The 22,662-nt window shown below is 50.6% G+C and overlaps 1 protein-coding gene across 6 annotated transcripts in view; it reads right to left on the minus strand.

Moving 5' to 3' along the window:
• The window catches only part of CCDC136 (coiled-coil domain containing 136), a 28,094-nt gene extending 7,079 nt beyond the window's left edge, over positions 1-21,015 (minus strand). For 2 of the 6 annotated variants that reach the window (XM_027539051.1, XM_027539049.1), the window contains exons 1-16: positions 20,919-21,015; positions 20,019-20,126; positions 18,211-18,465; positions 18,053-18,127; positions 12,103-12,426; positions 9,769-9,880; positions 9,010-9,178; positions 8,620-8,760; positions 8,128-8,283; positions 7,680-7,850; positions 7,017-7,202; positions 5,293-5,487; positions 4,621-4,848; positions 2,677-3,183; positions 2,072-2,299; positions 730-1,011 (exon numbers count right to left, since the gene is read on the minus strand). In XM_027539051.1, coding sequence (XP_027394852.1) covers positions 730-1,011; positions 2,072-2,299; positions 2,677-3,183; positions 4,621-4,848; positions 5,293-5,487; positions 7,017-7,202; positions 7,680-7,850; positions 8,128-8,283; positions 8,620-8,760; positions 9,010-9,178; positions 9,769-9,880; positions 12,103-12,426; positions 18,053-18,127; positions 18,211-18,465; positions 20,019-20,126; positions 20,919-20,976 — 3,195 coding nt within the window. In that variant the 5' untranslated portion in view covers positions 20,977-21,015. The other 4 variants (XM_027539053.1, XM_027539050.1, XM_027539054.1 and 1 more) reach the window with 4 other exon arrangements.
• Positions 21,016-22,662: the final 1,647 nt, after the last annotated feature.

A 22,662-nucleotide genomic window follows, 5' to 3' on the forward strand; every position in this document is an offset into this window, starting at 1 on the left:
CCGGGGATGCTGCTGTCACCTTCAGGATGATGCTCAACCACCTCGGGAACACGTGCTTCCTGGTGTGTCATGGTGCATACACAGTACTGTGTCCCAGGACCCAACTGATGCCCCTGTGCACCATGTGGAGGGTAGCCACACCCAACTTCTCTGTGCCTGTACTACACCTACCTGGGACTACAAACCTACCTGGGACCACACACCTACCTGGGACCACATGTCTATCCGGGACCACACCTACCTGGTACTATACCTATCCAGCTATTAGCCATTTCCAACAGTTCCCAGAGCTAAAGATCCTACATCTCAACTGCTGTTTCCTACCCTTGCATGGTGGCTCCTATTTTATCCAATCTTCTTCCACCTATGTGTACACAGGGCTTTGAATAAATTCCTTTCTTTTCATCCATTTGGTGCTTCTCTTGGGCATGTGATCTAGGAAAACAACCTCCCATCCCTCTACAAATTGCACTGGGCTACCTGAAACAGTCATCTAGCCTGGGGGCTAAAGCTCCAGATCCGAGTGGTCCGTATTCTACCCTCCCCTTGACCTCAAAAGAAAAGGGAGGACCAAACAACTACCAAGATGGATCTACTATAGACGAGTTAAGAGACCCCAGAAGCTTCTCTACAGTGACCTCATCTGGTCACAGTGGTGATGAAGATGAATTTTCTTCCCAGGATCTCTGTTAACTTCCTACTCGTCTGACTACTAAGGTTACTACTCACCTTCGTGGTCTCAAGGCCGCTCTCAGTACTCTCTAGGCTTGGCTTGGCCACCTTTTTATTTTTCACCCCATTGGCATTCTTGTTCATGTTCTTGTTGCCGTTCTTGCCCCTGATTTCCTTGGTAACAGAGGACTTCTTCTCTTTGAGCTGGCGGAGCTCTTCCTGGCAGCACTGTAGCTGCCCCTCCAGCTGCTCCTGCACGGCCAGGAGCCGCCCCTGCTCATCCATGCTGGCCTGGTACTGCAGCTGCAGCTCCCGCAGCTTGGCCTGCAGTTCTTTGATCTGTTGGTAGTGGAGAGCCCATTACCCGTGGCTGGGCCTACGTGATCAGTCTGGCCCCTGTCTGGGGGTCCCGGCCTCAGGATCTCCCTGCTAAAGCCCGGGGGGAGGCAGATAATACAGAAAACATGAAAACCGTGGAAAATGAGCCTCAAAAGCAGTTTTACAAAGAGGTTCTCCCTAACTTGAGGCACCTGACTTACATTTAGTGTAAGTCTAATGTGATAAAAAAAAAAAAGGATGACTTAAATTATGCTTTTACTATGAACTGGTGGGGGAATGACTGCTGGACTAACTGAACCATGGGACTTGACTCAGGCTATTTCTCTAACAGGTCAATCATTACTATAGGAACTGTGTCGTATCCTTCTGAGACCAGACTGGGCTCCTGCACCTTGCCCTGGAAACAAAGGCAACTGCCAACCCTGCTCACTACTCACTGGTTTTTGTCCTTCCTGGCTTCTGGCAGCATACTGTGGCCCCCGAGGTAGGTACCAACACTAAGCAACAGAGGCCCATGTGTTTCCCGCTCTCTGAGCCTCTCCCATGCATACAGTGACCCCCACTGGACAGTGGACTACTCCTGGTCAGAGTCAATGCCCTCTATCCCATTCCTAGGCATGCAGAGCACTCTGCTTGGTATTATGAGAAATCCAAAAGACCTGGCCCTGTCCTTGAGGGGCTTACAATCTAGTTAAAGAGACAAGGTGGAATACACACAAACTAAAGAAAATTGGCAGGTAAAAAAAATGCAACTCTACAGAAGTGCTCTAGGACAAAAGAGAGAACAAAATGGCAGAGGGGAAAAAAAAATCATTTCAAGAGGTCTTGATGATCAGTAAATTCCAGAACAGTGGGCGCCTGAGAAATGCCCGTCAGAGGCCCAGCAAACTGCCCTGCTGCCTGGGGTTCAGCCCCTGCTTTGTCCCTCCACCAGGAGGATGGCACCTGTAGAGAGCTAGCAGTGAGCTCCCATCTCACCCTCAGCCTCTCTGAAAGGACTCCAACCTCCTTGGGTTCTGGAGACACCTATGAGAAGCCCTGCCTCGCTGAAAGCAGTTACCTCATTCTTATCCTTGTCGTTTTGGGAGGCGACGGGCTTCTCAAGGCCTTCCATGCACTCCTTGAATTCCTTCTCGCAGGCATCCAGCTCCTCCTTGAGCTCTTTCTGCTCATCCAGCAGCTTCTTCATTCGCTGCTGCAGCAGCGTGTGCTCTTCCTGGCTGAGCTGGTACATGGCCTGCACACCCTGCAGCTTGATCAGCACCTTGGCGACCACGTCCTCAAGGTGCTGTGGAGGGCGAGGAGTGAGGAGGGCACCCTGAGGAGCCCCTGCCCTCCACCCGCTCTCTTCGCTGGGCCCTTTTTTCTCATGGGTACAAAACACTGGCCGAAAGGATCTGAAGCTGCCCAGGGGGAGAACACTGGATTTCTTCCCATGAAGAGCACATGACTGTGTTGATGAAAAGTCCAGAATCTTAGACTTCCGTCCAGATGGAACTGTATCTCCACAGGAAGTGGGAAGAGCACCTCATTCATTTCCTGACGGTCACCCAGCTCAGCTCTCAGCCCGCTGCCCACTTCACCTCTCGGGCCCTTCCCCGTGGCCTCTCCTAATGAGACAAGAACCATTGTCCCCTGTCTGACCGGACACCTGACTGCCTTTACCTCCACATCTCCAGGCTTGGCCAGCTCGTCGTCCATGCTGCTGCTGACGTAACTCTTGTGACAGGTGTCGGAGCTGCTGCTGCTGCCATAGCTCCTCTTATAGGTGTCGGAGCTGCTGCTGCTGCTGCTGAGGTAACTCCGCTGATAGGACTCGCTGGCACTGGTGCTGCTTTCGTAGCTCTTGAGGAGGCTCTCTTCACTGGCCTGGCTGCTGCTGTAGCTCTTCTGGTAGCCCTCATCGTCATTGATGTTGCAGCTCTTGTGGCAGTTTTCGTTGCTGGTGGTCGTGCTCGAATAACTCTTCCTGTAGGAGTCCAGGCTCATCTTGATTGAAGGGGACTGGTCTTGGAGCAGCTGCATTTCTTCCAGACAGAGCTGCAGGTCGGCCTGCAGCCTCTTCCGCTCCTCCAGAAGCCGCTCCTGCTCCTGCTGCAGCAGCTCCTGCTCAGTCTCACTGGCCTCATACAGCTCCTGCAGGGCCTGCATCTGGGCAATGATCATCTTGGACTGGCGGGAGTGGGTGGAGAGACACCAGCGTTACTTCAGACGCTGTGGTCCTTCCAGTGGAACCCCTCCTGGTGAGGATGTCTGATATCCCAGGTCAGGAAATGGCACACCTGGCCCTCCCAGCTCACCGCAGCCCAGGACTTCCACTTAGCCTGCAGGTACCTGGCATGTTTCAATTTCTTACTCACTGGAGAAAATCTCCTAGGGCAGACACTCCGCAATTTCTGGGCTCTCATTTCCCCCGGCTGCTATGCTCTGGTAACCTCCTCTCTCCCTGGAGCAGCACTGAGTGGGTCTCAAGGTCACTCAGCCTCCCTTCTCTTTTTTTAGTCAGGTGGATCCATTATCCTGACCTCTGGGGCTCAGTCCCCTCCTCCACTCCCAATTCTAAAATCAGCCCTGGCCACGAACATGAGCATATGAAGAACTCCTCCCTTGGAAGATGAAGACTTCCAATCAGGGTCTCACTACGAGCCCCTCTCCTGCCTCAATGCCAAATCTGGCTTCTGGGCATGCTTTCTGGGCCCTCTGGGTCTGGCTCCTTGGCAGCTGATGCCCAGGATGAGATCTGATCAGTTAAGGAAATATTTTCTATTTCCTGGTCTGGTTCCTGGTCTCTGTTATCCAGGCTGAAATCGGATGCCCCTGGAACCTGATCAACCAAATCGCAGGGTTTGGACTTCTGCTGCTCTATGCATCTATCTGCCTGTCTAGGCTAATATCTGAACAAATTGATCTCACTTAAATGGAAACTGTCTTCCTGCTCTTCCTTGCCTACACTGAGGCCTCAGACCAAATGCATCTCCCAATCCCGAACATACTTGTTTAGAAATTTCCACCAATATGACCTCAGAGGCCTGACCACTCACTGGTGTTTGAGACACATGGATTCTCTAGTCTAACGCCTCTGACCTGGCTGTTACTGCTGCAAAGTTCCAATCCAATGAAGACAGTGAGGTCAGTACCAAGAACCCCATATGCTGGGAATTTCTCTCTTAGAAACAAATGGCCCCAGATATGCCTCATGTAGAACACCAAAAGGTTACAAATTTGGATCACTGGAAAGTGAACTTCTCAATCATCAACCAGCTCATGAGGAAAAGACAACATGTTTAGAGTCAGTCCTAAAGAACCCAAACAAACACTAGGTTGCTCTACTTCCAACTACATCTGGAAAATGAGGTATTAAAGAGACTGAGTTCAAAGTATCAGGAGATCACAGACTTCCTGATCATCACAGTGCTTCAGGTGGGCATCCATCTGGAGGAGCAGCTCAGGCCAGACCTAAAGCTGTGACTAAGGAGCCCATGAGTGGGCTTCAGCTTCCTCTCTGCTCCTGGCCCAACAGGCCTTCGGAACTCAGACCCTGCTATGGAGCACCTTTCCCTAGCATACTGCTGCCCCCAGAACTGTCTCCCTGCCTCTTGCTATGGTTACCTTGTTGTGACCACACTTCGAGGACTTAGGCCATTTGGGATCCTCGGGATTCTCCAACACTTCCCGGAAGCTGGACTCCTTGAAACGGTGCAGCGCTCCTTGCAGTTCTAACTGTTCTTTTACTATGTTCTCTTGGTTCTGTATCAGTTTCTTCTGCTCCTCCTGCATGCCTTGGTAGAGCATCTGCACCTCACACAGGTCCTGTAACTTTGTGAGAAGCTCCTGACTCTGTGAGGTGGAGTGGAAGGAAGTGGGCGGCACTGTGATAGTTACACGGAAAGACCTCTGCCTCCTTCCCTCTGGGGACCCTTCCCTCAAAGGAGTTGGCTTTGCTCAGCCCACTTGGGATAGGAGGGGAGTCTTTCTACACAGACCTGCCAGTGGAGGAGTTAAGACCTCCTGTGGGTGGATGTCTTTTGCTTTTTACAAAGTGATTTCAAGGACATTTTCTCCAGATGGACTAAATATCTAAAATGCTGGACAGATTCCAGAGTTGAGGTTGTATTTCAAGATTTAAAGCCCTAATCGGCTATATTGAGCAGTTTTGTGTGAGGAGACTGGTGAGAAAGTGAGGAGTTAAGACAAAGTTCCTTTTGCATCCTTTCACTTCTCCTCAGGTCGCTCACATCCGGGAAGGGCCTCGCAGCTGACGGCCGCCCTGGCCGCCATTACCTTATGGAAGAGACCAGACTTGGGGAGTGGGAACGTGAGCCTGTGCAGCTCTTCTTGTAGCTGGCCCTGCTCCTCCTGCATCCTCCTCTGCTCCTCCAGGAGCTCGCACTGCTCCATCTGCAGCTGTGCCATCTCCTTCTGGCTGGCTTTGTAAGTCTCCTGCAATTCTGTCAGTCTGAAGAGCAGCGCATCACACTGTGGATGGGGCGGGGCACGCAGGGTGGTCAGCGGACCACGCCTGTGTTCTGTTCTGTGATTCTCCAGGATCTCCCGCCCTGTGGTCACCTTAGACTGATCACCCCAAGCCCCACTGCGCCCCCTAGAGGCCTAGATGTTGAACGGGAACCCCAGCAGGCGGCTCAGGGCTGAAGTTTGGCTGTGCTGGATATTTTGCCTACTAGTCCTCTCTGAGGGTGGTTTTCAAGAGAGTGTTGGCAATGCCCCTCCCTTCTTACCTCCCCCTTGCTTCTTTCCTCTGGTGAAGACCATTTTCCCACCGTGCTGGGAATTCTAGTTTTCCAGTTGTTTCTATAACTGATTATGTTCCTTACCAATAAGGATGTACTTTCACCCTAATTTCCCCCCATATTTGTTTTCATCATCAGCTTTAAAAATCTTTAGAGAAGTATGAACTATTGCTAAGCTGGGGTTGAGAAGACTAAAGTATCCTATGACTCCAAAAACCCAATCTTCTAGTATCAGACTAGTCTCAATGCTCTTTTAGGACTAGAGAAAAGACTGCCTCTGTGTGCCAACATCCTTCTCCCTTCCTATGGTCCCCTCCCCTAGTAGAGGAAGTGATGAGCGGGATATGGACCCCCTGGCCCTCTCAATGGAGTCGGTGTGGCGGGAGAAGGGAAAGTGAGCCTGGGTGTAGAAAGGCAGGTGGACTACTAGGGCAGCCCAAAAAACATCTCCAGCTCTGTGTCTTCGGAAGGCCTTCCCCTGGAGACATAGCCTGCTGTGGCAGGAGCAAATGAGTATTCTAGCAGTATTTTGCATCATGTGTTGACATTTTTCCATTTCCTGCCAGTGATCAGGAGCTGAAAGTACTCAATAAGGCTAATTAATAATGACTTGCATTTTACACACTATGGAGAAAAGGGAAAGTGAGGAAGGAAGGCCTTATTGATCACCAGGATTTTTCACTAAAACAAAGTGAGGTAAGAGTAATATTCTGCTCAATTTAAAAAGGGTAAGATTTGAGTTGAGAATTTAACTACTCTGAAGTCATGGAATAAATCCTGGAAAAGCCCAGGTTCTTCTAATAACAATCAGCACTCAGGGCACCAACCATGCCTTCTGACAAGAGCAGCTACAATCTGCCTCAGAAAACTGGACCTTCTCTTTCTAGTTCTAACAGTCATAGTTGTGCATATGGGCCTACGTGTATGTTCTCCTCCACAAATGACAGGATTTCACTATAGTTCTAAAAATAAAGTATAAAGTCTACACTCATGGAATCATGTGTAAAACCTTCAGGTGTTCAGACTGGACCCAGATGTATTGATTCTACTAAGCTGTAGCTCAGGCTCAAAGTGAAGGTCAAGTCAAAGTTTTAATGTTAACAGCATGGGTTCTGTCTCTGTTCCCTGCCTTTCCACACTCAGCTGTTGACTGGACAGGAAGTCCATCAAGCCTTTCGTTTGCATGACTTCATCTCTTGCCCCTCTACTTCCTCTCTCCAAGGCTTGGGAGACCTCACCTGTCTTAGTTACAATTACCTTATTAGCACACTTCCCTTTGTCCTCTAGGATGGACTGGGTGCTCCTGAGCTGCTGCAGCTCCTGCTGGCAGAGCAGGAACTCCTGCTCCAGCTGGTCATACATGTGCTTCTGCCGGTCCAGTGTTTCCTGGCTGCACTGGTACAGCCGCTTCGTCTCCTGCAGCTGGGCGTGGACCTCTGCACTCTGGGGTGGGGAGGCAGACCCCGCCATTATCCCCAGAGACCCATGGCCACACTCTCTCCTCTCGGGCAGGGGCTAAGGGGGTCCTACCCTGTCCTTTCCAGGTCTAGGGGGGAACTCCCTGAGATGGACGAATCCCTAACAGGCTCTCCACAGATACTGGGGGCTTCCTCTCTGGGGAGGCAGGGAAGGGAAAGGGCCTCCTTTCTACAGTCATTTCGGACTTAAAATCACAGGAAGCCGAGTGTGTTGTGACCCTCTGAGGTCACCTTTCCACTGGGCACAGTCATAGTTGTGTATATGGACCTACATATATGTTCTTCATGAATGACAGGATGTGATTATGGTTCTAATAGTAAGGTATAAAGTCTCCTCACCAACAGCTCCTCCATAGAACTACCATCCTTTTCTCCTGCGGACCCAGCCTCTCATGGGAGGGTCTGCCGGGCTACCTTCTCCCTCACCTGAAGCTTGTTTTACCTTCTCGCTGCTCTCCTGGTAGGTGGTCACAACACCCCTGAGGTGCTGCACCTCGGCCTCATGGCAGCGCAGAGTGTCCCGCAGGTGCTGCTGCACGTCCAGCAGCTTGTCCTTCTCACATGAGATGCTCTGGCACTGCAGCTGCAGCTTCTGTAGCTGGCACTGTAGCTCCTGCGGTGGAGGGGGCCTGGGGCAGTGCCTCTGTAGTCCTCCACCCACTCACTCTTCTGCTGGAATCGCCCTCAGACACAGTCTGAGAATCCACTGGTCCCTGCCCTGCGCTTACACGCTGCCCTCTGGTCCAATGGGGGACTCGAGGGCAGCTGGAGTCCTGGACCTGCAGTGCCATACAGGTGGCAGCTGGAGCTATTTCAACGCTCTACTCTTCTCCCCACCCTGCCCAAACCTCTTGGCACCTGAGCAGCCCCTCATCTCGGGTTGCTGTTACCTTCTCACTCTGGCTTTCTACTGTGCTTTTCATGACTTTGAGCTGCCGGAGCTCAGCCTGAAGTTGTAGCTGCACCTTCAAGAGCTCACTCTGTTCATCCTGGCTAGCATCGTACTTCTGCTGCAGGGCACAGAGTCTGGTCTTCAGCTCCTCGTTCTGTGGTGGGGAGGATGTGGGAAGAGTGGTTACTCTCAGAAATCAGCAGACCCCTCTCCACACCAGAGTGGTTCTTTTTGCCGAGCAGACATCTTGAGGAGCTCCCCTGGGCATTAGCGTTTAGTTTCTTCTCTGCAGCAGACGCTCCATCATGACTACCATTCTAGAATGCAATGCTGTGTGACTTCTCCACTTGCTCTCCAGTTGGCCGTACCCCTGGCTGCAGGCCAAGAGTCAGTAGAGTGCAGCCCACCTCTGCCTTCATCCTCCCTGGAAGCGGTAACTCCAATCGGGCCCTTCTGCCCTCCCCTGGTGCCCAGCCCTATCCGTGTTTACCTGGGTGACACTGTGGGACGTCTGAAACCGAAGCACCTCATTCTGTGCACACTTGAGCTCCCTCTGCAGCCGCCTCTGCTCCTCCTCGCTGGTCCGGCGATGGTGATGTAGCTCTTGCAACTCACAAGTCAATTTCTTACACTGTGTGGGAAATGGAACAGGAAGCCTGAATTACTACAGGGACCATATGAACTCTGGGAATGGACCTAGGCAGAGTATGGCAGTACTTTTACTGGAATATTCCATGAAAGGCACACAAGTGAGACCCCAGAGTCTGATCTCTTGCCATAGCACCTGTCTCCCTTGTTGACCTTGTGTCTAAGGAGATGCTGCTGACACAGGCCAGGAGAAGGTAAGAGCGAGGCAGTGAAGGAGCTGGCCTTTCCCTACCTTGCTCTGCATGTCATGCATCTGCTCCTTGGCTCCCAGCAGCTGCTGCCGCAACAAATGCATTCCAGGATCGGGCTCCAGGAAATCCTCTTCTGAGGTCTGAGACTCTGCTGACCTCATAGTCCGTAGCGTTTGGGACTCCAGCCACCTTTCTGTTGCTCTTCGTGTCCTGTAATTCAGAACCCCAGAGCCACATTCGGGAGAGCGTTCTGCCCAGCACAACCGGCCAAGTATGCCTGGTCCTGATGCCTTCATTTTAGGCAAAAGACAGTTAAGGAGCCTTCTCTTGTGATTTACCTCTCAAACACACTTGAAGGATGACAGAAAAAGTCCCCAGCACCTCAACCTGCAAAGGCATGTCTGGCTCTGAGAGACCCTAAGGGTACTAGTCGAGTCAGGCTCCAGGCTGGGACTGGAGTGAAGCCAGCTCCAATTTGGAAGCAGTGCATCCTTAGACTGGATCAAGTCTGGGAGGACAATAAAGGACTTGCTTCTCCTCTACTCCAGAGCAGAGCCAACCAGACCTAACTGCCTATAGTGGAAGAAAATGAAATTTCAGAACTCGCCCAGCTCTAGTCCTGAGACATCTGGTTGGATCCCCATACCTGCTTCTCAGCAGTATTCAAACCCTTCAAATACCATGGGAAAGACCAGCTCTCCCACAGTGGAGGAAGGCTGGGGAGCCTGACATCTGCCTTCGGTGGTTCTACTCAGGGAATAGCCCTGTCCTAAAGAGCCCTGTGGGCCTGTGGGCTGTACCTCTCACTCTCCAGATCTGCAAGCTGCCCTGTGAGGCTGCTGTTGCTCTCCTGCAGGGCCCGGTACTCCTCGTTCAGGAAGTGGTAACGTTCCCGCAGTTGCTGCAACTCTTCTGCAGAGGACAGGCGGAGAGGTGAGACCCCAGGGAGGAAGCACAGATGACCAGCCCCCAGTTTTCTAGCCCAGAAATCTGGCTGCAGAAAGCTGAAGAGTTTCTTTTTCTAGAGACAGATGAGATACCCCATGCAGAGGTTTAGAAGACGGGGCCCAGAAAGTTTCAAGTTGCAATGGGTCTTTGTCCTCTTTCAGTGTGCTGCCCTTATTTTCAACTTCCCAGAAGACTGGCCCTGGGTGTCCATCTTCAAAACTTCAACCAAGAGGGCCGGGGGGGGGGGTGCGGAGGTGGCAGGGGAAACAAGCAAAACCAACCAAGACAGCGTCTTCAGATTTTTAGGAGCTTTTGAGGGTTTAATGAATTAATTGTGAGGGTTTTTGGTTTATTGTATTTAAAGTTCCCATTCAACTGTTTATGGTTATTGTCCTTACACTTTTAGTACAAAAAGCTGAGAGTGTGAACTGCCAGTCCTCAGCTTTCAGAGACAACCCAGGCATCCTTGCACTTCTTGTTGTCCTTTTACTTCCTTTATCATCACACCCAATCCATCGGCCTGCACATGGTCAAGAATTCTTTCTAATGATCTTTTTTATCTGCCAGCAAAAAAGCTCACCACAACTGAACCCACAAATTATACATCCACAAGCATCAGCAGAGATCTGGTTAAAATGCCCAGCACAGATCCTAAGTTCCAGATACCAATACTTTTTCATGATGTGAAAATAGAAACACACATATCTGCTTTGTTTTTTCATGATGAAGAATTAATTCTCTCAGAATACTAATTCTGCTGATGTTTAAAGAACACTAACTTGCTCCAGTTAGAGCCCAAGGCCTATCTTTCCCACTCTAAGAGTCAACACCCTGACATTCACTTCTAGTGTTCCTTCTTTAGTCCACTCAAAAGTTTTCGGCATACTCCAGATTACCGTAGAAGGAAGGAAGGAAACTAATCTTTAATAAAAGCTAACCATGTGCTAAGCATTAGACCGGATGATTCCCGCCTTGGCGTTAGTTGTGTGTGAGTGCTTTCAGCATACTAGGCATTTCATTTAATCCCCAAAAAAGCCCTATAAGGTTTTCTTTCTTTCTTCCTTTTTAAATAAACTTTTAGTGTTAGAACAGTTTTTGATTTACAGAAAAGTTGCAAAGATAGTGCGAAATTCCCTGGGAGTATTTTCACCCAGCTTCCCCTCTTGTTAACATCTTTCCATGGGTACATCTGTCATGAGTAAGGAATGAACACTGGTATATTACTGTTAACTAAACTCTATATTTTATTCAGATTTCTCTACGTTTTCTCTAAGGTCCTTTTCCTGTTCCAGAATCCCATCCAACTATAAAGTTTTATTAATCAATTTTCACAGCTATGGAAACCATGAGATAATAACCAGGCTAAGTTTATCCTGCTAATTAGCAGAGCTGAGATTCTGAACAGCCCAAGCCTTCCAACTGTGTTAACCTCCTTCTCAGAGTATATCAGTCCAAAGGCGCTTCTGAGAAGCCTGTTACAGCTGGGAAAACTTGAAGTTCTTTTGATTCCTTGTTGACTGCCTTTGCTTGACCTGGCCTAGTACAGGGCCTCCCATTATACTCAGATCATAAATCTAGCCTCAGAATAAAGGCAAAGTCTCTGATGTCATGAAGCCTAGCAACTCACTGGGAGACTCTGAGCAGAGCTCTAAGCTTTTGTGTACCTCATGTATTACTAGAAATAACCTCTGTTCCTCTCCAGCTGTCTTGTGCTCTGGTTTGTCGCCCCCTAAAACTTCTACTTGGGGAAGGCTGTGTGCAATGCTGTGCTTAGTTGCTCAGTCATGTCCAGCTCTTTGTGACCCCATGGACTGCAGTCCACCAGGCTCCTCTGTCCAAGGGGCTTCTCCAGGCAAGAATACTGGAGTGGGTTGCCATGCCCTCCATTCAGATTCTTTACCATCTGAGCCACTAGGGAAGCAGGAAGGGCTTTAGCACAGGCAAATCAACAAATGATCGATGGCTCTGTGAGGAAGAATTCTCAGGGGACATCTCCATGGTACTGTTTCTTATACCATCATAGATTGGTTACATGACCTCAAGCTTTTCTCTCTTACAGTCTTGAATCCCACCTAGAAGTTTCTTCTACAGGTTCCCAATTCATGATCTAAGCCCACCTTCTCGCAGCCTAGCTCCCTCTGCTTGATTTGACTCACAGACCGGGAGGAGGGCTCACTTTCTCATACCTTGCATCTCAGAGAAATCTGAGAGACTGAAACTATTGGAAGGGTCAGAGTTCTTCATGTCTATTTCTGCACGGAGGGAGGTGATCTCCATCTCGTACTCTCCTCGGATTCGGTCCATGTCCTCGAGTTCATTCTGCATCCGGCAGATGTCCTCCTGCAGCGAGGCTATGTCACTGTCATGTTCAGTCGCGGAGTCCTCCGCTGCTTGCCGCAGAGTCTGGATCTCAGCCCGGGCTAAGTGCAACTCCTGTTCTATTTCCTTAAGTTCACATTCCTTTTCACGCTCTAACAGGGAAATCTCCTCCCGCAAGGACCGAAGCTCACCTGCAAAGCCCAAAGATGATATTGAGATGATCAAGAGGATAACCAACCGTATTCTAGAGGCACAAAGTTAAAAGGCAGGTTTATTTCTTATCTGGAAACTCCTGACAACCTGGTCTCTACCCCATCAGAGAAGTACAGCTTCACCTGATGTGGAATAAAGGGAATACCTAAGAGAACACAGTCAATCTAGGTAGTAAGGTACAATAGGAAAGCAGATCTTGAGGCTTTGCATCAAAAACAAATTAGGCAAAAAAAAAAAAAAAAAAACCCCAAAGACAAACAACAACAACAAAAAAACAAATTAGGCTACCCCAAGCAAAAAGTATTAGGTACTTCTAAGAAATCACCTAACAGTTAAAGACCAGACCTAATTTTTAGCATTTTACTTATGCCCTGAGTCTTCCCAAAAAGTATCTTACTAAAAAAACACTTATAGATTATTCTCATCTATTCAGTCTGGGAGCTTAGAAATTACAGAGGCTCAGATTTTCCACGAACTGCTTGTGTTAAGTGCTGGTACCAAAACAATGTGTATTTAGAGCTCACAGCTGAAATTCAAATATAAGCTCATAGCAAGGTAACCAAACAATGGGGAAATAAACTAGATGCCAATTAATAAGGGATTGTTTAAATTGAAGAAGATGAAATAGAATATTGGCTGCCATTTAAAAGAAAGTGGTAGATCTATAGAGAAAACATGAAAGGGTTTCCATAATATACTAACTAGAAAGAAAAATGAGCTGTAAAATACATGGTATTATCCATTTTTGCAAAAATATTTATACGTATAGTATATAACACAAATATATAGAGACATAGAAAAGGGTCTGGAAAGATAGAAGTCCTCAACCATAAAACACAGTTGCTGCTAAGGAATGATTTAGCATGTGAGAGGGACTTTTACTTTCCACATTATATATATCACTGCTTTGATAGTTTTCACAACAAGCCTATATTTTATAATATGTTCTAATGTACAAAATAAACATGTCAGAGCTCTCAGTATCTGTGAAGCATCTCAGGGTTTCTGAATAGAGGTACTCATTGGGAATCAGGAGAACCTAAATGTGGAGCAAGAGTAAAAAGATATTGCCACCAACACAGAATTCAAAATTTGGGGGTCAGGATTAGGAAATTAGGATTCAGTTAGGAGGGTCAGGACTTTCCCACAAACTCTTTGCAAGGCAGCCTCTCCCTAACCCTTGCCCCCAACTCCCTTCAGATTTCAACCTTCCCTAGCCTCTACCCCAACCTTCTCAATAAATTAAGCGAAGTCTTTCATTAAATGCTCTCATAGCCCCTTGTACTTTGCAGCGTGTGTGTTATTAAAACGCTGGCCTCCCCTTCACTTGCAAGCTTCATTAAGACAGGAATCGTGTCTGTTTTGCTCACCATTATAGCTCCAGGATCTGCCAGAGACCCTAGCATAATGTACTCAATAAATATTTGCTGTATACATGCATAAATGAGGCAGGGGATACATCTAGTTCACAAACTTTTACTGAGGACTACAGGTGCAGAATTGTATGTTTGGGTATTAAAAACAAACAAACACTAGAACAGAAAATGGAGGTTTGACTAGAAAAACTTGGACATACTACAGACATAAACGCTGGGCCGATGGGGAGTCCGGAGGCATGGGGGAAGGTCTCTGGCCCTACACTGCCAAGCTCACAGGTGCGGTTCCGGGCACACCTTTTGCCAGTCTTCCTTTCTCTGCAAGCATCCTAGCTGTCTCCTCTACTTAGTCTACTCAACAAGTATTAGTTGATCACCTCTGTGCCAAGCCCAAACATCTCTGCTTAGATTCTCTGACTTCCTTCCTATTCGAAGGAAACAAAGTCCTTGCCCTTTTTACTACTGAACAGTCTGCCCCTTGGAGCATATAGCCTAGTGGGGGAGACACACAAGTCACTGGCCATTAGGATAAAGGCCCGGGTGGGTTTTCTGTCAGAAACCTCCACTTCCCCACTCTGCCCCTGATGTTCAGGTTCAAGTATCCCTGAGGTTTTCCTCTATGTCTTTAAAAAAAAAAAAAGGACATTCTCAGATCCACTGAATGACGGAGGGTCAACCTTGAAAAGCTCTTAATTAGAAACACACAGGGGCAGCGGGGTGGAGCTTGCGGACACCAGGGAGGACCTTATCTGGAGGCTGGGCTGGGCGGCCCCTTACTGGGGCGGCCTCGCTAGGAGTTGGAAAGGCCGGACCGGGGTGCTGAAGAGCCAGCGCCGGTTGGCAGTGAGACTGGGGCTATCGGGGCGACGCCGAAGGCCCTGGAGCCGGACGAGGGGCACAGAAAAATCACTTCTCACTCACTGGTTATGGCCTCCATCTCACTGGCCCGCCCCTCACCAAGCGGTCTCTCTGGGCGGGGCCTCCCGCCGCCGGCCGGTCCCAGCCCCCGAAGGGCTGTGGCGGCCGGAACGGCCTCTCAACACCAGCTACCTCTGAGGCCGCGCGCGCCCCCTCTTGGCGGAAACGGGCAACGCGCGTGCGCAAGGACTCCTCCGTGGCGTGGGCTTTGAGTGCCTGCCCCAAACCTTCCCTCATAGCTCAGTGGGTAAAGAATCTGTCTGAAAGGTAGGAAACCCGGGTTCGATTCCTGAGTCGGGAAGATCCCCTGGCAAAGGAAATGGCAACCCACTGCAGAATTCTTGCTTGGAGAATCCCATGGACAGAGGAGCCTGACAGGCTATAGTCCACGGGGTTGCAAAGGTTGGACATGACTTAGTGACTAAACCACCACCACCCAGACCTGCAGCACCCCCCCCACCCCCACCACCACCCGCCGCCCCATCCCACCCCTGGGCTTACGTGAGGTCTAATGCTCTAGCGGATCCTTTCTTTCATCATACCAACATGATCCAGTGTGACCCATCCCCCAAAAACGAAACACCAGGAGCTGTCCCTTGACTTCTTTTCCGTTGTTTCTCTGCTTCTCTCCAAGACAGGACTACTGGAATTATGCGTACTCAACCTTCTCCATTTCACTTCCCCTTTCCTCTTCAAGCTCAGTATAGTCAGGCTTCTATCTTCACTGAAATGTCTCAGAGCCCTCCGTCTTGCCCAAACCAATGGCCGTCTTACTTAGCAACTTTTGACAGCGCTGATCACTGTCTCCCTGAAGCACTTTCTGCTCTTGGCTTCCAGGTAACCAAATGCTTCAGTGGTTCCTCCTACTTCAGTCTCTGTTCATTTCTCCTTGCCTGTGAGACTTTTAACTTTCAGAGCATCCCTGGAACCCTTTTCTCTCCTTTTCCTGTATCTCTCCATGTGATTTCACTGTGATCTCCCATGGATTCAAATGTAATCTATATGCTAATGACTCCCAAATTTATATCCTCAGTCCTGATTTCTCCTCTGGTTCTGGATTCATATATCCAGCAGCTTCCTTTAATATATTGACTTAGATGTCAATAGCCATTTCAAACTCAACATGTAGAAAACATGTCTTAAAGGGTTCTCCTAGCCCTGAAATTTGTTCCTTGTCAAGTTGTTCGCATTCCAGTAGATGACACCACCATCCATTCAGTTTCTCAAGGCAAAGTCATCTTTCATGCCTCTCTTATCCCCCAATCCAATTCAGCAAGTCCTGAGAGCTCTAAATTTCAAATTGTATTCTCAATCATCTCCATTTCTACTGCTCTAATCCAAATAACCATCATTTCTTTGCTGGACTATTGCAATTATTTGCTGACCAGACTCAACTGTTTTGACTCTTTTCTTGTCATTCAATTTCCACAGAGTAGCCAAAGTATTCTTTTAAGAATGTAAAGTGGATCATATCCCTCCAGCCCTGGCTAATACCCTCCCATGTTTTCCACTATACTTAGAATACAAGTCAAACCTCTCAGCTGGCTTATAAGGTCCTCTGTAATCTGAACTCTCCCACTTCTCAGAACTCTCTCTTAGCAAAATCCCCCACAAACACTTTGCTCCAGCCATGATATCCCTCAAACACATGAAGCTTATTCTTGCCTCTGAGCTTCTGCAGTTGCTAATTCACCTGCCTGGTGTGCATGTCCCTCAGATCTTCTTCATGATTCAGGTCTTAGTTCAAATGACCCCTTCTCAGACATTTCTAACTACTCTATCAAAAATACACTTCCATCTTACCCCCATCCACATCATATTGTTATATTTTCTTCCTGAACTGATGGTGTTTGTCTGTTTTCTGCCTTTCCCATCAGAATGTACTCTTCATTAGGGCAGGGATCTGATCTATGTTGTCCATAGCTAGTCCTCCAAGTATACAGGCACTCAATAAATGGTTGATAAAGCATATAAGTCAGCCCTATTTTACAGCTAAGGAACTGAGTCTCAGAAAGATAAAAGTGACTTGCTCAAGATCACAAAGCTTGTTATGTGCCAGAACTGGGCTCAAGAATCTAGGTGACCTGAGAAACAATGCTCACACTCTTTCCCCAGAGCAACATGGCTCCTGCAGTTTCTCTCCCTCCCTGAATGGCAATCCACTCCAGAATTCTTGCCTTGAGAATCCCATGGACAGAGGAACCTGGTGGGCTACAGTCCATGGGGTCGCGAAGAGTCGGACACGACTGAGCGACTAACACTTTTACCTCCCCACCACCTCAGCACCTTTATTGTCTACTTTTCCTGTTTTATTTTCTACCTTTGCTTACGTCTTCTTTCCCTCCTCTTTCCCTCCTCCTCTCCCACCTTGGCTTGCTCCTCTCCAGGCCTGCTTGCCAGCCTTCCTTATTTTTCCATTTATACTTCTCTTTTGGCTTGATCTCAGTTCTGCCTGGAGAGTCCCTGCAGTTTTCTAGGGCAGCTCCCCAAAACCTTCCCAAAGCCCACAGATGTAACAAAACCTGCCTCTTTATTTGGTGGCACAGTGGACTGTAGGATGCCTGCCTTGCTGCTTCCCAGAGACGTGGGCGTTAGAAACAAAAGGGCTTTGGGGGCCACTAGGCTGCAGTCCATGGGGTCGCTAAGAGTCTGACACGACTGAGCGGCTTCACTTTCACTTTTCACTTTCATGCATTGGAGGAGGAAATGGCAACCCACTCCAGTGTTCTTGCCTGGAGAATACCAGGGACGGCGGGGCCTGGTGGGCTGCCGTCTATGGGGTCATACAGAGTCAGACACAACTGAAGCGACTTAGCAGCAGCAGCAGCAGCAGCTCGGTCCTCAGTAGCAAGAGAAGTGTTCTCATCTGAGTCCCGTCCTGTCACTTCTCATTGGCTCACCACTCTTCCCATGATGCTCTTGGAGGGATGGGGGAAAAAGTAATATGGTTTGCAATTCAACCCTGACTACCTACCCCTGGCACTGACCAGGAGAACAAAGAAAAAGGGACGAGAAGGGGAGAGACTGAGGGGAGAAGAGGGAGTTAGCCTCAAGGAAAGGGGGTGAAATGGGAGGGCAAAAAAAGGGAAGGAGGAGGGGGACAGAAGAGTCAGTTAGAGGTGCCAAAAAAAAACAAAAACGGAAATTAAGAGGGTAATGGAGAGATGAGGAGAAAAGGGTAAGAATAGTAGAAGAAAGTGAGGAGAAAGTACCGAGTTCGGCTCCATTGGTCTGCTGTGCCTCTGCTAAACCCTCAAGACACAAGTACTCAGATGACTGCCTACCCGCCAGTCCAAGTGCAAGAAATTACCTTGGAGCTGCTGGATCTGCTTAGTGAACACCTCTGCCTGCTGGGCGCTGGCCATCCGCTCATCCTCCAGGAGCCCTGCAGGGACAGGGGAGCTGGTGTCAGGCTGGGGACCCAGTGCCTTTGGGCCCAAGCCCTCCAGCCCCATCACAGGTGCTCACCCTGCAGCTCCAGAGAGTCATCCTCGTGCTGCCCTGCCAGCTCCCGGGTCTCCTCCAGTTCTGCCACCAGCCGCAGCACCTGAGCCCTTAGCTCCTCCAGCTCCGTCTCCGTGAGGCTCAGGCCTCGGTGCTTGCTCATCGACAGGGAGCCCGCATTGCCACCTTTCTGCCCTGAATCATCCTCTTCTTCCATCTCTTCTTCTTCCTCTTCCTCCTCCTCTTCCTCCTCATAGAGAGCTGGGAGTAACACTTCCCCTAGGAGAGAACCCCCCGCAACATCCCGCCAGTAAGAGCCAACTTTCTTCCCCAGTCCTTAGAGGGCCCTCCACCTCACTGTCCTTAGAGGGCAGAGATGGTATAATAGTGCCACCTGGTGTCCCCCAAGGAGCCCCTGGGCAGCACCTGCATGCCTGAGGAGCTCCGAGGTGTGAGAGTCAAGTTTGGAGGTATCCATCCCCCTCCCAGGCGCTTTCTGGACCAATATTGCCTCTGGGGCCTCCAAGGACTGCCTTCAGGTGGACTGAACAGCCAGGGACCGGCTTGCACAAGGATACCTGCTTCTTCCATCCTTGTCTCTGGGTACAAGTAGTCAAGAAAGGATTCAGACACTGGGTGTGTCTTTAAGCCAAACAGGGCAAGAATTACGGTTTGGAGGTTTGTACAAAGTTTACAAACGATCCAAGTGGCTTGTGAGAAACTAACCTTTCCATGATAAGAAAGTGTTGCCTATCAGTAGGCAGAGAAAGAGAACATCTGAATGAAATGATCTAAAGGATTTACTGGACAAACACTGGGGCCCTTCCAAACATATTCCATCGAATAGCCTTTTTGAAATTTTCTACCCAGTCCACTTTTCTTTTCCCTGCTGAGTGTCTGGAGGTCTCCTTTCCTCCCCTGCTGACCACAAGGCAGTTTTTAGGGGGAAGTCATAGGTTGTACTTGTGTGTAAAAGAAAGCCTGCCATTTTAATGAGTTAAGAAACTGGGGTGTGCTGGTCTCCAGTCTCTGGCTGGCAAGCACCCCCTCCTTTACTGCAATGCAGTTCCTCTAAATAGCAAAACCTTATCTGGATGGCAACTGTTTTGTTTTAAAATTCTGAATCTCTGGTCTGGTTTTGTCCAGTAACCACAGCCTAAGATTCATCTGGGACCCCTGGCATCATCTGTCTCCCCGGGGTGGCGGGGCGGGGGCAAGATTGTCCACACTGGATGTGCACAGGGACCTTGGGACCCTTCACAGGAAGTCCTGGCAACAGGACCAGCATCCTTCTAGCATCCTCCGGGTGTTGGCAGCAACTGCCAAGTCACATGGGTGTGGTGGGAATACACATGTGTTGGGAGGTTGGCCTTTTCAGCAGCCCCCTTCCCAGGCTCCCTCTTTCAGGCAGTAAGATAGCCTAGAGAACCAAAGCCACCAGGCTTCCATTTGAAGTCAGTGGTGGCAGCACCAGAAAGACAGTTCACATGCTCACTTCCCTGCTTTTCAAAATAAGAGACAGCTTGGGATCTGGGTCGGGAGGCAGAGAGAACAAACCCCCTGCTGAAAGGCTGCTTCAAAGCTCTGTCCAAAGAGGCCTCTTTCTCTGTCTGGCAGCTCCCTCGGGACACACAACCTGGTTAGCTGGTGATTAGAACCCCAAAAGGATGTACCTTGAACTTCCCTCAAAGCCTGAGCCCTGAGGAGGGCTAGCAGGTGCTGAGCTGAACTAGGGGGAAGGTGTGTGTCCTGGCTCAGAGTTCTGGAGGGTCAGAGGGAGGAAGGAAAATTGGGTGAGGGGGAAGGAAAGAAAGCTTTATGGGAAAACTCACCCTCCATAGCTTGCATACCCCGCCGTTCCAGGGACCCCCAGCGTTGGCCCTTCTTCCTCTCGCAACCCTCGGACACCTCATAGGAGCCTAAAGTGGTCACTGTGGGTCCTGTGAGCAGGGAGAGAGGAGGGATTGTGGGGTGCCAGGGTGGTTGGGGTGAGGCGGAGAGGGGAAGGGACACACCTTCTAGCCCTTCGGAGCCCTTGGGATTTTCATTCCGGTGGAAGTACTTGGCTCACTCTCCCAGGCACTGCGACTCCTCTCCCCAAGCTGCCCCTCAGGCTGGGCCTCTGGGGACCCCGCCCTGCCCTGCCCATCCTCCTCTGCAACCTCTGTTCCAGGCTCCTCTCCCTTGCACAGGCAGAAAGGGTGTGTGTCTCTTTAGCCCAGAGGGGAAGAGTGGTAAGATGGACAAGAATGGCAGAGGGTAGGAGCCAGTAAAGAGGCTGAATGGGTGAGGTAGTGCGCCTAAGGAGAAGGTGGGGAGGGGGGCCGGCGATGGCTGGCGGGGGTCGCGTGGACCGGAGCCCCTCCCCTCCCCTCCATCTCTCCCTAGACTTCGTCCACCCCACCCGCGCCCCGCGCTCAGAAGCTTTAGGGGTGCGAGCGGGTGCAGGATCTGTAGAGACCCTAGGGCTGGACGCGGTATGAGGCTGGAGAGTCGAGACTGAGAAGGCTCAGGGCAGGGACTGCCAAGGAGGATGCGGCCAGTGTGGGGAAGACCCAGCCGGGAAAGATGGAGACCGGGCCCGGGTTGGGGGCAGGATGGAGGGAGGAGGAAGACTTCGGACGTCAAGGTGGGGAGTAGCGGAGGGGGCAGAGGCCGTGGGGGTCTAGGGGGAGGAGAGATGGAGAAGAGGAAGGAGAGGCATTGGTGAGGTGAGGGAGGGGCGCTCTGACCTGGGCCCGGGCAGCTCCAGCCCGAGGCGCCCGCGCCGGCCCCGGCGCCCGCCTCCATGGCCGCTCTCGCCACCGCCGCTGCCTCCCGGAGCAGACGCCGCCGCCGCCTCCACCGCCGCCACCGCCGCGAGGCCGGGTACCGGAGCCGGGTGCGCCGGGGAGGGAGGGCGGGCCGGCCGAGGGGGCGGGGCCTGGCCGGGCCACCTGACACCGCCCCCGCCGCCGCCCGGAAGCCGGTCTGCAGCCGCAGCTCCCGAGTTCCCCGAGGCCGAGCGAGCGGGCGATGGGAGGAGACCCGCGCGGAGAGTGCGAGCAGCTAGGAGTCGGCTGCGCGGGGGGACCCCCTCTGCTCCGTGTGCCAGGATCCCGTCTCGCTCGGTGATGAGGCAGGAAAACCAAAAGGATGGACGGATCCTCCCGGCCTGTTTCCTGAAAACACGCGAATGCTTTTCCACTCCTCTGGCTCCCTACGGCGCAGGGCGCGCCCCCCAGCTCCGCAGTCGGCGCGGACCCCGGCCACCCGCCCCAGACTCAGAATTGTGTGAGGGCAGGAGCGGGGAAACTGAGGCCAGGATACGTGAACTCGGGGCCCTGATCCTTCTGTTGTCCTTGAGTGCGCCCCTCACCAAGCCAGAAGCAGGGACCCTCTTAGGAGCGGCGGCTCCGTGGCCCTACACAGTCCTTAGTGTCCGAAGGCCGCCTTTCTCCACCGCTTGCCTTCCCACGAGCCCTACTCCTGGTGGGCTGCGAGCATGACCCCCACTCATCCTGCACGCATAGCCTGTTCAGGGTGGGCACTGCTGATTTACACTCTTAAAAATGGGAGATGTGAAACTTCCGCGGGCTTATGTCACTTAACTTCATCATTCATTCAAGGAACGTCTACCAGGGGCCAGGTCTTGAAGAAGCAATTGTTCTCACATCTCTGAAGGTCTTAGCTAGGAAAAATATTGGTACACTTGAGAACTGGGGCGTCCCAGGACATCCAGAAAAGCACTGCGAGATTCCTAAGCCAGGGACACACACCAATCCCTTCTGTCGCCCATCCACTCGCAAGGTCTTTGGCATATATTGTCTTTGTCACCACCACAGGCTCCCAGGTTCACGATCCCTCCATATTCTTCAGGGGAGAACCTTTCTTCACCTGGACATCCCCTACTTATCTTTCAACACTCAGCAGGGAGTCATCTCTAGGCAGCCCTTCCTAACTCTCCCTTCCACCCCATTATACACACCCTATCCTCCTTTCTTTCTAGGGCAGTGCCAGTCACTCAGGGTTGTCATGGTCAGGTTTTTAATTTTCTGTCTGCCCATTTTCTTGAAGACTGGGAAGTTACCACGGTCTTCTGTGTATCTCTAGCATCTGACAAATTCTCTTACACGTAGAATGAATGAGTAAAGGTAAATCTCCCAACTTCACATCTGTATATTCTGCTTATCATTTAGTATATGATCTCACACTCAAGGAGTTCAGTGTTGCCTGTTGACAATAATATTGCCTCTCAGCCTCTGTCTCTCTTTCCCTCCCTCCACACCCTGCCTCCTCTCCTCACCTTTCTTTCTCCCTCTCATACTCCCAGCTCAGTATGTGCTCAGAGAGATGGTGAGCACAGATCAAGATGTTTCTTGTGCTCCCTGAGGAATAGGGCTCCACTCCAGACCTTGTGGTTAATGTGATCTAGCTGTGGGGAAAGACTGCTGGGCAAGTCCACCCAGACCCCTTCCAGAGGGACTGCTGCAGACT

The sequence above is a fragment of the Bos indicus x Bos taurus genome, chromosome 4 (assembly GCF_003369695.1).
Source record: "Bos indicus x Bos taurus breed Angus x Brahman F1 hybrid chromosome 4, Bos_hybrid_MaternalHap_v2.0, whole genome shotgun sequence".
Taxonomy (NCBI): Eukaryota; Metazoa; Chordata; class Mammalia; order Artiodactyla; family Bovidae; genus Bos; species Bos indicus x Bos taurus.